The 12,052-nt window shown below is 40.4% G+C and overlaps 1 protein-coding gene across 8 annotated transcripts in view; it reads left to right on the top strand.

Moving 5' to 3' along the window:
* RTTN (rotatin) overlaps positions 1-12,052 on the top strand; it is a 173,793-nt gene that overhangs the window by 31,665 nt on the left and 130,076 nt on the right. For 7 of the 8 annotated variants that reach the window (XR_008998384.1, XM_057504263.1, XM_057504264.1 and 4 more), the window contains exons 15-19: positions 3,506-3,631; positions 4,116-4,235; positions 5,511-5,650; positions 8,467-8,638; positions 10,217-10,316. Coding sequence is in view for 7 of the 8 variants with exons in the window: in XM_057504263.1 (XP_057360246.1) it covers positions 3,506-3,631; positions 4,116-4,235; positions 5,511-5,650; positions 8,467-8,638; positions 10,217-10,316 (658 nt within the window). In the remaining variant the exon portion in view is untranslated. The remainder of the gene's footprint in view (positions 1-3,505; positions 3,632-4,115; positions 4,236-5,510; positions 5,651-8,466; positions 8,639-10,216; positions 10,317-12,052) is intronic. The other variant, XM_036876743.2, reaches the window with a different exon arrangement.

The following is a 12,052-nucleotide window of genomic DNA, read 5'->3' as shown; positions in this document are numbered from 1 at the left end:
TTGATCCATTTCGAATTTACTTTTGTGTATGGGGTTAGACAGTGATCCAGTTTCATTCTCTTACATGTAGCTGTCCAGTTCTGCCAGCACCATCTGTTGAAGAGACTGTCATTTCCCCATTGTATGTCCATGGCCCCTTTATCGAATATTAGTTGACCATATATGTTTGGGTTAATGCTAGGAGTCTCTATTCTGTTCCACTGGTATGTGGCTCTGTTCTTGTGCCAGTACCAAATTGTCTTGATTACTGTGGCTTTGTAGTAGCACTTGAAGTTGGCGAGTGAGATCCCCCTCACTTTATTCTTCCTTCTCAGGATTGCTTTAGCTATTCGGTGTCTTTGGTGTTTCCATATGAATTTTTGAACTATTTGTTCCAGTTCATTGAAGAATGCTGTTGGTAGTTTGATAGGGATTGCATCGAATCTGTATATTGCTTTGGGTAATTTGCTTTTTTAAAGTTGAGGTAAAATATAGATAACATAAAATTTACCGTCTTAACCATATTTAAGTGTACAGTCAAACCATATTTAATTGTACAGTCATAGCATTAAGTTCATTCACAGTATTGTGCAATCATCACGATTATACATCTCCAGAACTTTTTCATCTACCAAGAATGAAACTCTGTAACCATTAAACAATAACTTTCAATGCCCCTACTCCCAGCTCCTGACAACTACCATTCTGTTTTCTGGATTTGACTATTCTAAGTACCTCATATAAGTGGAATCATATACTATTTGTCTTTTTGTGTCTTGTTTATTTAGCTTAGCATAATGTCTTCAAGGTTCATCCATGTTGAGGATATACAGAACTGCATTCTTTTTTTAAGGCTGAATAATATTCTGTTGTATATATACTACATTTTGTTTATCCATTCATCTGTTGATGGAAATTTGGGTTGTTTCCATCTTTTGGCTATTATAAACAATGCTTCTATGAACATGGGTATCCAAAAATCTGTTTGAATCCCTACTTCTAATTCTTTTGGGTATATATCTAGAAGTAGGATTGATGCATTGTATGGTAATTCTGTTTAATATATTGAGGAATTACCATACTGTTTTCCATAGTGGCAGCACCATTTTACATTCCCCTCAGAAGTATACAGGGTTCCAGTTAGTCCTCATGCTTGCCAACTATTATTATTTTCTATTTTTGTTTTGATAATAGCCATCCTAATCTCATCATGGTTGATTTTAATTGATTCATCAAGTTTCAAATTTCAATTTTCAATTATTTTTTTTCTATTTTTCTTGGCTTCTTTTTAAATTCATTTGCTCCTTTTTTTCAAAATAGTCTTTCCTTGGTGTTTTTTGCATATTTGAAAATATCAAAGCACTTATTTTATGATTTTATTTAGGTTCTATTATATACAATTCTCATTTGTTATGGCTTTTGAATCTCTTATGTTGTTGATTTCAGCAGCAGGTGGATTTTGATTATGAGGTCATCTTTGGCAGGATAGTTTTTGCTTTGGGAATCTCAAATTCTGTGGACAGTGTTTTTTTATTTACTTCTGCCTTATATCCGGGGATTTAACAGAGTTGAGGTGTATCATAGCCTAGGAGGGGTTTGTTATGAAGGTGTATTTTCATTTGACTATGTTGAAATGCTTATCAAAAGAACTCGTAGAGAAGGACAGGCTGAAGATGGGGGCGGCAAGTGGCTGAGTGAAAGGAGCCAGTGCCTTTGAAAGCTGAAGGTGGTCGCATCTGTCACACGGATGGCTAAGTGAGCTTAGGTGGGCTTCGGAGAAACTGGAAGTTGGAAGAACTTCCTTCTGTTCTGTGTTTCTGTTGAGATTGCAAGAAAGTAAGTAGGGTGTTTAGTGTGTTTGAAATGACTGATGTGAACTGATGTTTGGCAAGATTAAACAGTAGGACTGGGCCTATTTGGAGAGCCCAGTTGATTGTGTTCATTATCTTAATAGTGAAACCAATCTACTTGGCATGATTATCTCTGGCTAGCTGTTTGCTGTTTTGGGGAGGTGGTATTTAAAGTCATAAGATGAGCAGGGTCATCTAGTGAGAGAGTGGACAAGAGAAGGCCAGTCATCTAGGGTCTAATCAGTTAGAAGGTGGACACAGAAGGTGCCCATGGAGACAGAGATGTGTCTGAGGTGAGAGGGAAATATGGTCTCCTGGGCCGAGTCAGATACAACAGAGATGAGCCCGTTGAGTTTGGTGCCACAGTGGTTGACGGGAGCCTTCCACGGGCTGGAGGCCTGCCGTGCTGCTGGCTTGGGTGGAGGAGACTGAGGAGTGGGCAAGTGCAGCCTGACGGCAGCAGTTTTCTTTGAGGACTTGTGCAGGGCGGAGAGCTGACAAATGGGTTATCAGCAGTAGGGGCAAGTTGGGTTCAGGGACACACTAGAGGGGGTCTTACGGTGACTGGAGTAATTTGGGAAGAAGAAGTGAAAGCTGCTGGAGAAGACAACCGCAGGAACTCAGTCTTGGTGTTAGAAGATAGAGGATGCAGATCAGCAGGTAGGGACTGGGCTTTACTAAGATTCATGGTGTTTTTTTCTGTTGTAAGAAGACCAACATAGGTAGGTTGATGTATTTAGTGATGGGAAAAGAAAGGTATTTCCTTAAGAATTAGGCATTATTCCTATTTTGTGGATGGATAAACTGGCACTCAGAGCATCTGAGTGTTTTAAGGAAGTAACTGACAGAGCTTTAATTAAACTGTAGGCTGAGACTTTTAAGTACTTTTAAAAACATGAACTGTAAAGTTTTTGTCTGTGATATGAAATTAAAATTTGAAAAGAAAAAAGGTGTATGTTTATATATGTATGTAACATATTGACCTCTGAATTGTTGGTAGTGGCTATTAGGAACTAATAATTTGCAGGGTGAAAAAATTACATTTCTTTAAGTCATTGTGGATTTTATTTTTACCTTTTATATTATATTGAAATTCTATTAATGTTTAAAGTAGCTTTTTTGCTCTCTCATCTTAAGCAGTCTCTAACAAGCATTACTCTATTAGTCTCTAGTTCAGATTTAGAGAAGAGTCTGTGGTAATTAGTCCAAGAGATGGTGCAGTCTTTGCTTGTACTCAGGTGCACAGCTGTCTTGATGATAAAAATCCTCCATGTTGTTATCCTTCTTTCCCCCAGAGCTCTAAGTTTGTTTTCTTTCTAATTTTGTTTTTCTTTTTCAAATCTCAGTAAGCAAAATGCAGACACCTTAGGATAAGTTTATTATGTTGTTTATTTCCTTTATGTCTATCACATGAACAACTTGAAGAGATTATGTTTGTCTCAGCGGTTTGGTTATTTAATTTATTAAGACTGCTTGTTGGCAGAAAATAACATAACACATATCTCATGCAGACTCAAAAACTGTTAGGCAAGAGTGTCTTTTTTCCTCTTCTGCTAGGTTAAAAAAAGTTCCAATGAAGTGAAAACTAAAATTGGAATTGAGTTATAAACGGAAGAAAGTGGAATCCTTTGGAAAAGTCAGTGTCACTAATTTTAAACATTTATTTTATTTTGCAGGACTGTTTAGGTGTCCATAATGTCACTAAACCAGTGTCCTCCCTTTGTAATGGAATTCATTTTCTACTTCACCCAAAAGTCCTGTATGAAATCTGTGCATTTGGCATTCAAGATCCCAAAAATGAGGTATGGCATGTTAAGAAAAAGTGCAAAAGACTCCTGTAAATATGCTAATATAACTAAGTCATATGATGAGAACCTGAAAGGCAACTTGTCTTTGATGTATGGGTTCAGTTGAGGTGTTATTTGCATAAAAAGAGATATTAAAGAAAATGTGAGAATCTCGAAATCAGAACAACTTATGTTTTTCATCTAAGGTGTGGAGAACTATACAGTAGTCATAGTAAACAGGTTATTGAGTTATTTAATTAGGGAAATTTTTAGTCAGTGAAAAAATATACCTTCAAAAGTTAAAAAAGGTAAAAAAAAATAATGGAAATCATTGAGAGAGAAAGACTGGTCAAGAAGAGAATGTAAGATGATGCAAAGGAAAGAGGAACATTTGAGAGAAGATATGTTAATTAGGCTCCCTTCCAGATCTTACGAAACGTGAAAGGTGTGTCAGGTGATGCGGTGAGCTGGCTCACTTTGTCGCATCACTTTATCTGAGCAGGTAAATGCTGCCGCCAGGGCCATTCTGACGCACCTGCTGCAGGGACGATTGGTGATGACAGCGGTGACCTGGAACAGGTTTATTGAGGCTCTCTGTCCTGTCATTCCAGTCCTACAGGTACTCTGTACACTTCCCCGTTTATGATGCCATTTATCTTTGGTGAGTGTGATTGATTTAAACGCATGCACACAGTGGACTGTCATGTTGTGAGAGAAAGGAAGAGAAATCGTGAAGGCGCTGTGGATAAGTGAATAGGAAGTGGGTGGCGTCATGCTTCTGGCAGAAGCTAAAACCAGGAGAACTAATATGTCTGTGTCTACTTTATGTATCTGTGTATACTTCCCGCTGGGGGACGAAGTGGCTTTGACTGTGAAAAATAGAACCCAGACTCATATAAAGGCTTTTAGGAAAACCTAACAGTGCTTTTTAAGCAGATATAATATAACTCAACTTGCCTCCTGAATTCCTTCCGTGTGTGTCTGTGGTTAGAGTGATACTTTGAGTAACAGCCTCTTGGGACCACAGCCTTTTTAGCTGTCCTTTGGGCATCAGAGGAGCGAGGGAAGCTCAGGGGTCCTTACCTCCTTGGGCGAGAAGTTGGAGATGGGAAACGCCATCCTTGGAACACTCCTCTGTTATTTATTTATTTACTTACTTATTTATTTATTTATTTTTGATTGAAGTTTAGTTGACATACAGTATTATATTACCTTCAAGTATACACAGTGATTCAACTGCATACACATTATTAAATCCTTATGCCAGCCAGTGCAGTTACTGTCTGTCAGCATAGAAAGATGTTACAGAACCGTTGACTCTATTCTCCATGCTGTCCTACCATCCCCGTGACCAACTTATATTATGATTTAGAGTCTGTGCCTCTCTATGCCCCTCACCCACTCCACCCACCCGCCCAGCCCCTCCCCCGTGGTGACCACCAGTTCCTTCCCAGCGGGGGTGGGTCTCCTGCTGTTGTGTGGAACATTCCTCCTTAGAAGAGTGCCCAGCCTTCGGCCCGGAAGCTCCCGCAGTCTGGCTCGGGGAAGATGTGTCTGTAGGTCTCCATCCTTGTCGTGTGGGGACAGGTCTGAAGATCTGGGAAGTGCCTCATCCAGGGGCAGTGTCACTACTAGGATCTTGAAAAATAGAAAAATTAGTGAGTGTCAAGAGGGGTGTGTATTTTCCTGAAGTTCTCCAGTATTATTTTTTAAAAACAATTTTATGTATGCTTCTTACCTCATATAGGTTATTTTGAAAAGTGACTATTCAACTGAATTGAAAGAAATTTATGAGTTGCTTGACAGCATAACTATAATTCCTATTTTCAAATTAAAAAGTTAAGCACCATGTTTAAAGTCAAACCCTAATTTCTCTTTTTATGAAATCTGTTAGGGCTATGCTGACCCGGAAGACCCTCTGGGTAACTGCATTCTCCACCTAAGCACAGTGGGTCCTGAGGCAGGCGAAGGGGTTCTCCCCAGCACCGCCCGGTTGAAGTCCGTGCTGCGGCTCCTGCTGGTGAAAAAGCCGTCGTAAGTACAACAGAATCTCTTGCATGTAAAAGTTCATGGGACCGTTCTGAGATAGTGGAGTGATTATATCAACCTGAAACATACAGAAGTAAAGAAGTTAAAGGAAAGTGATTGTCCGTTATCAGACAGAGAGAGGAAACCCTTGCTGCAGGTAAACAGACACAAGCTCTGGATGCCTTCTTGAAATGCTTCATACATTCCCAGCCCAGGGACCAGGTCGGTCCGCGATAGAGGCTCCCTCACCAGGCGCTGTTCAGCGGTGCTAAAGGTAGGGCAGAGGCCATGGGGACAGAGAGGTCGCAGCAATTACAGTGTTTTCATTGTCTTCTCTCTTTAGAAATTGCTAGCCTCTTGGAGACACCCTTTTCTAAGCATTAGTTCTGAAAGTAAAGTTTTTCATAAAATTGCCTCCGATACCAGAGTATGCAGGCATTTTCATCTTGTTTAGCTTGTCCCCTTATTTGGTGTGCTGAAAAAAATGTCCTTTCCTCCACCATTACTTTAAGTAACATTTTAACTAAAAGAAAAGGAGGAGAAATACGTTGTCTTCCTTCCCTCTCTGTAGTGCAACGTAAATCTGCTCTGCTGCTCTCTTTGGGTAACTGGTTGAATTTTCCTTCATTGAGAAGAGAAAAAAAGCTTAGAGTGAAGCTGGATAAGCAGTGATGAGGAGGAGGAGTCGGTTGAAAGGCTAGGAGGAACGAAAGACGATCGTTTAACGATGGATAATTTTGTTTTCCCCAGACCTTACATCAGGATAACACAGCAGCTTATTTATAAACAGATGATCAGACTGAAAAGTAAGGAAGTAGGTGGAAATAACCTAAAACATTAAGTGAATGGAAGGAGGAAAATCAAAAGAAGATTGAGAAAGTACCTGTGAAGCACAGAGTGGAGAGAGGGTGGTGCAGGAAGCAGGAGGGCAGGAGAGGGCAGTGACGGGTGTGTGCCCCCGGGCGCTGGCTTCCCCGGGACCCTGGGCAAAGTCTTCCTCAGTGTCCTGAAGTCGACTCCTTCCCCCAGAGTTGGTGATTCCACACAATAGAAGTTTATTTCCTTTGGGGCCTACGGTCTCCTGGTAAACAAAGATGGTCTTATCAGGCAGGACTTTGCCAGCATTTGGAGGTCTCCTTCAAGGGCCCCGAGCAAGCCCACACTACTCTTTGGGTGAGGTAATTCTCTTTCAAAACAGAACGTGAAACAATTTGAATTATATACTTGTTTTCATTATTTGATTGATTCTACCCCATCCTACTAGACCGTAATCTCCATGTAGGCAGGAACTCTACCCACTGGGTAATCTTTATATCCTCAAAGTTCTTAGAGTACCTTGGGTATAAACATGCTCAAAATGTATTCATTGAAAGAAATAAGTGAAGAGAAATAACCAGACTGTTGCCCCATGCTAACCCTGAAAAGATACGAAATTCATAGACTAGAGGAAGGAATGCATAAATACATGCTTTCTGTATCCCACCATAGCCTTCTCACTGGGGATTGTACCTGTCCTTAAACCAGCAGCCCCAGATGTTAATACTGACAGCGTTGGTGGTGGGTGCGAGGGGCAAGGGGAAGCCTTATGTAGGTGTCTAGCTGTTCCAAGTGCTCGTGAGGTTAACAGCAAATGGGAGAGGGAGAAAGTTTGCCTGACTTCCCACACCATCATGGAGTATATATTGGTCCTCTGAAGATGGTACCTGCTATTAGAACAGTAGATTTCTGCTTTCTGCTACATTTGGCAAGCACGCACTGTCGGCAGTGTGCCTGACAACCGTGGCCAGCTGTGGGAACGTAGCAGCTCACAGCACAGACACCACCACCGCCCTTACAGAACTGGGCCCGTAATTGGGAAGAGAGATCTTAATCAGTTATACTGTATCATTAATTGTAATAAAGCAAGTTCAGTGTCATGATGAGGGAACTTAAGGTCAACGGGACTTCACGCAGCAAGGTGGCCTTCCTGTGTGCGAAGGTCTAAATTGTTGTCTTACAAAAGTACTTAAAACCTGGAATTTGGATTATCATTTAAAATATGCCCAGTTCCTATGTAGTTGGACGAGTGGTAGGTACATGGTTGTCTCACTATCTTCCAACTTGATGGTCTTTGTCTAATTGATGGTTTTTCTGTTTTTCCATTTCATTGTTTAATGTCATGCAGTATTTAACTTTTCTTGAAATTTCCCACCTCCCCATTCAATTGACCTTAATCCTAATCTAGGCTAGAAAGAATAGAATTTTAATGGGGATCACAAGTATTCACATTTTCATGTTTGAGAAGAATCTGGCCACTGATACAAGATGTTTATACATGGTCACAATATCACCCTTTAGCTCTTCGTGTGGTTATTCTGCTGGAGGTTCACCCTCATGGTTGTACTCTGTTCGTGGGCCTTTATAGTCTGTACGTGTTTGTACTCTGTAATCATGGGTGACAATCTTTTGATAAAGATGGATCACTAGACTTGAAGTCAGGATGTACAGATTTAATATACAGATTAATTTTTTGAGGTTGTAGTGTTAACAGTGGACTTTAAAGTTGACACTCTCAGTGACCCTGTCTTCATTTGCAATTACTGGTTATTTTTTATTTCAGATGTTTATTTATAAATGTGAAATTGGAAGAATAATTGTAGTTCTACACTAAATATTTTAATAGAAAAAGTAAAATATCAGTAATTTCAGTGTAAGCAGAGCTAATTATTGTGTTGGTATATAATAATTCATTGTGCTTATAGGCATTTATTATGTAAATTATAGTGATATCATATAATAATTTTATATTACAAAATGTTGACTTACATACTTTGTTTCTTGAGGGCCCGTTCACGAGCACTAAAGCTGTTAGCATGTCATCTCACACGGGAAGAAGGGGCTGAGAAAAAGCGCCCTTTCATAGATGCCAGAGTTCTCTCCAGAGTTCCCAATTTATTTATTGTGAAAAAGCCTATTGAACTCAAATTGGATGACAGCAGAGAACTGATTATTAAGGTGACTATAACTTTTGAGTTTCTTACTGTGTAGTCATTTGACATATTTGTGTGTCACATATTGTGTGTTACAGTCTTCAGTGTGTGTGTGCACCGGACAGGGAGAGACGTGGTATCGTCAGGCGTGGTCCTTCATGGCTAGGCTGAAACTGTGTTCTGGCTTTATCTGGCTTCTGGATACATTTATTTATTGAACAAATATTTCTTGAGTTCCTACTATATGCCAAGCATTGTGACCCTTTTCTTTTATTATGTATTTTGGAAATGCAAATTAATTTGAATAGTATCTTAAATACAACATAAGGCTAATCTAGTGGAAAGAAATTCTGTGATGACTCTTAAAAACAAATGTCACTGACATAAAAGCTATTGGGGATTCTTCTTATGTTGGTAATAGCTGGTAATAGCAAAAGAGAAAAAGTCCCCATGACATTTTCAGCCTCTTCATTTCAAAAGGAAAAGAAAAAAAAGGAGGCAAAGGCAATTTATCTTAAATGTTACACTAGTTCTGAGATTTTGTCATTAATCTCTTTTAAAATCTTTGGTTCTGTACATACCTTAGAGATGTAGCATCGATTTCCCTTTTCATTTTTTCGTCCAGGGCTGCAGCTGCGGCTTCCTAGACCAATGCAGTTACCTTCATTGATTCATTCCTGTGTTTCATAACTTCTCCCATGACTTAAAATGTGCGGTCTCTCTGTTTTAAGTTCAGATCTACCCCCAAAAGCCTGTGATCATATAGTAGAGACACATGTAATACCGTGGATGTTTTTAAATTGGGGAAACACATTCAGTGTGCTAACCTAAGTGTTCAGAGCCATGTGAGAGCCGTGGCCACAGGATTGGAGAACCTACTGGGCACGTACCAGGTCCTGTGAGGACTCCCCGAGTACTAACCACTGGGAGTCACTCCTGTGCTCTGTGTGCGGTGGGAGGAAGGTGGGGAGGAGGGGGTTCCGGAACTGTCTTTCGGGAGCTGCGTTAGGGCTGGAAGGTAGCAGAGGGTGGGAGAAAGGAGTGCCGCCTCTGGCCTTTGCCGCTCCCTTTCCTGCTGAGTTTGGCCGCCTCCGTTCCCTCCGGGCGTGCGGCGACGGGGCTTGGCTCCAGGGGGCGGCTCTGTTGCCTTGCTGGCCAGCGGCTCCCGGCGAGTGCCCGCCCGGGGCCTTCCAGAGGGAGAAGAGGGAGAGGGGAGGGCCTGGGAGGAGCAGCTGGTGGCTGCCGAGAGCACCCGAGAAACCCCGAGGCGCTTGTTGGGTCCTCTGCTCAGGTCCGCCTGGGACTCCCTGTAGAGATGGTACGGGACTTGGATGTTTTCTGTGAAATTCTGAAAGTGGCTAATGGGTTTTGAGTGACTTGCTACCAAAAATGTACATTAAGAAGAGAGTCTAATTTGACATGGTAGCTCTTTGTTCTAGATCCCAAGCTCCCCGACGTAGCTAGTGCTTCGTGGCTGCGAGTTCACATGTAAACATGCCGGTCATTTGAGTAAGTTGGTGTTCTGAGGTTTGGCTCTTAGGGATGAGCTGTAACGTTTTACTGGAGAACTGGAAGTAGATGGATTATTCTTTTTCGTTTTCAGTTGGAGACTGTTGAGAAGGTATACGATATCTTTACTTCAGATGGTATCGACCTTGTTGTGAGGAAGTCCGCTGCAGAACAGTTGGCCGTGATCGCGCAAGGTAAGGTCGTTCCCAGGAAGTGCCGAGCTGCTGGCGAAGGAGTCTTAGGGCGCTGTGCGGTGGTGTCAGGGGTGGGCGCACTATGATTGTGGGCCAGACCCAGGGTGGCCTTTACTTACAGCCCGTGAGTTAGGAATGGTTTTTACATTTCTAAATATTTGTTTGAAACAAAACCAAAACCAAAACAAAGAATATGGGACAAAAGCCTTATATGACCAGCAAAGCCTAACATATTTACTGTCTAGTTCTTTCCAGGAAAATGTTTGCTGACCCCTAGTCTGGATTATCACTATTTGACCTTTCAAATATCATTTGATGGAATTATCTTCTTTCTAAAATACTGATAACAATTCTAATAGTAAATTTCATGTTGCCTTATGTCTTCAGTGTGTTCTGACTTGCTCATAGAAATCCATCAAACAGTACTGTGTGGGCAGGTAAAATAAAAATAATGCAGTGTAACTGTATTCTCTTTAAAGGTTTATTTTGAAATGTAACCAGCACAGTATACTGTTAGCTATGTTTGTAGTGTTGTTATTCCATAAGCTCCCATTCTTTGGGCTTTTAATTTTTTCTTAAGTGTGATGTATATGATTTATCTTTAATATTTGAAAGAAATGATAACTTTGCACTTACATAAAAAGAGTTTTTCTAATTTGGAAAGTAGGACATGGTAATATTCCTGTCCTTACATTAATGGAAACTGGGATGAGAGTTACTAGAAAAAGCATTTCCAACATATTTGTGGCAGGCATGAGTACTTGTATGTTTCTTTTTATGTGCATTTGTATATTCCCAATGAGAACATAGAAGAACAAATTAAGAAAATCTGTCTGCAGATTGTTAAATACTTGTAACTAATCTATAAGCAATTAGAGTTTTTGTCTCTAGTAATAGCTCTAGTATGTGTGTGTCTGTGTGTAAATGTGTGCCTTAGTCTGCAGGGCACCATAGACTGGGTGGCCTAGAAACAACAGAAATCAGTTCCTCACAGTTCTGGAGGCTGGCCATGAAGATCTAAGGCTCCAGCAGATTCGTGTCATGTGAGAGCCTGCTTCTTGGTTCATAGACAGCCGTTGTCTCCCTGTGTCCTCACATGGAGAAGGGACTCGGAAGCTCCCTGGAGCCTCTTTTATTAGGACACGAATTCCATTCATGAGGGCTCCACCTTCATGGCTAAATCACCTCCCAAAGGCCCACTCCTACACCAGCACACTGGAGATTAGGTTTCAGTGTATCCATTTTGGGGAGGCATGCACATTGATTCCATAGCAGTGTATATGTGCATGTGTGCATGCACACGCACATGCACACACTAACACACACACACACCTTAATTATAAAAGTGTGTAGTCTTTAGAAACAGAGTTTATTTCGATCTCTTTCCCTTTATATTTTCTATTACAGTTTGAGGATAGGGATCTTTTACTAATAGAAAAATGATCATATTGTAAGATATATTTACACATTAATTTGTGGCTAATTCTAAACATTTTGAGGTGATGGATTTAGAAAAAAGAGTTGTCAATGAAACAATACAAAGAAAATATTTATGTACAAATAAAAGGATTCATTTGTATACTTAAAATTATAGTACTTTGCAGAGTCTGAACTAGTTTGTTTATTCTTTTTAACGGTTTTTGATTTTTACATTGATTTATTATAGAAGTGCTTATATGTAAAAGTTTTCAGAATTTTCAAGTGTGTATAAATTAAAAAGTTTACAGTTCCATCCT

This window comes from Manis pentadactyla, chromosome 6, assembly GCF_030020395.1.
Source record: "Manis pentadactyla isolate mManPen7 chromosome 6, mManPen7.hap1, whole genome shotgun sequence".
Taxonomy (NCBI): domain Eukaryota; kingdom Metazoa; phylum Chordata; class Mammalia; order Pholidota; family Manidae; genus Manis; species Manis pentadactyla.
The sequence above is the reverse complement of the archived record's forward strand: the minus strand, read 5'-3'. Positions and strand labels throughout refer to the sequence as shown.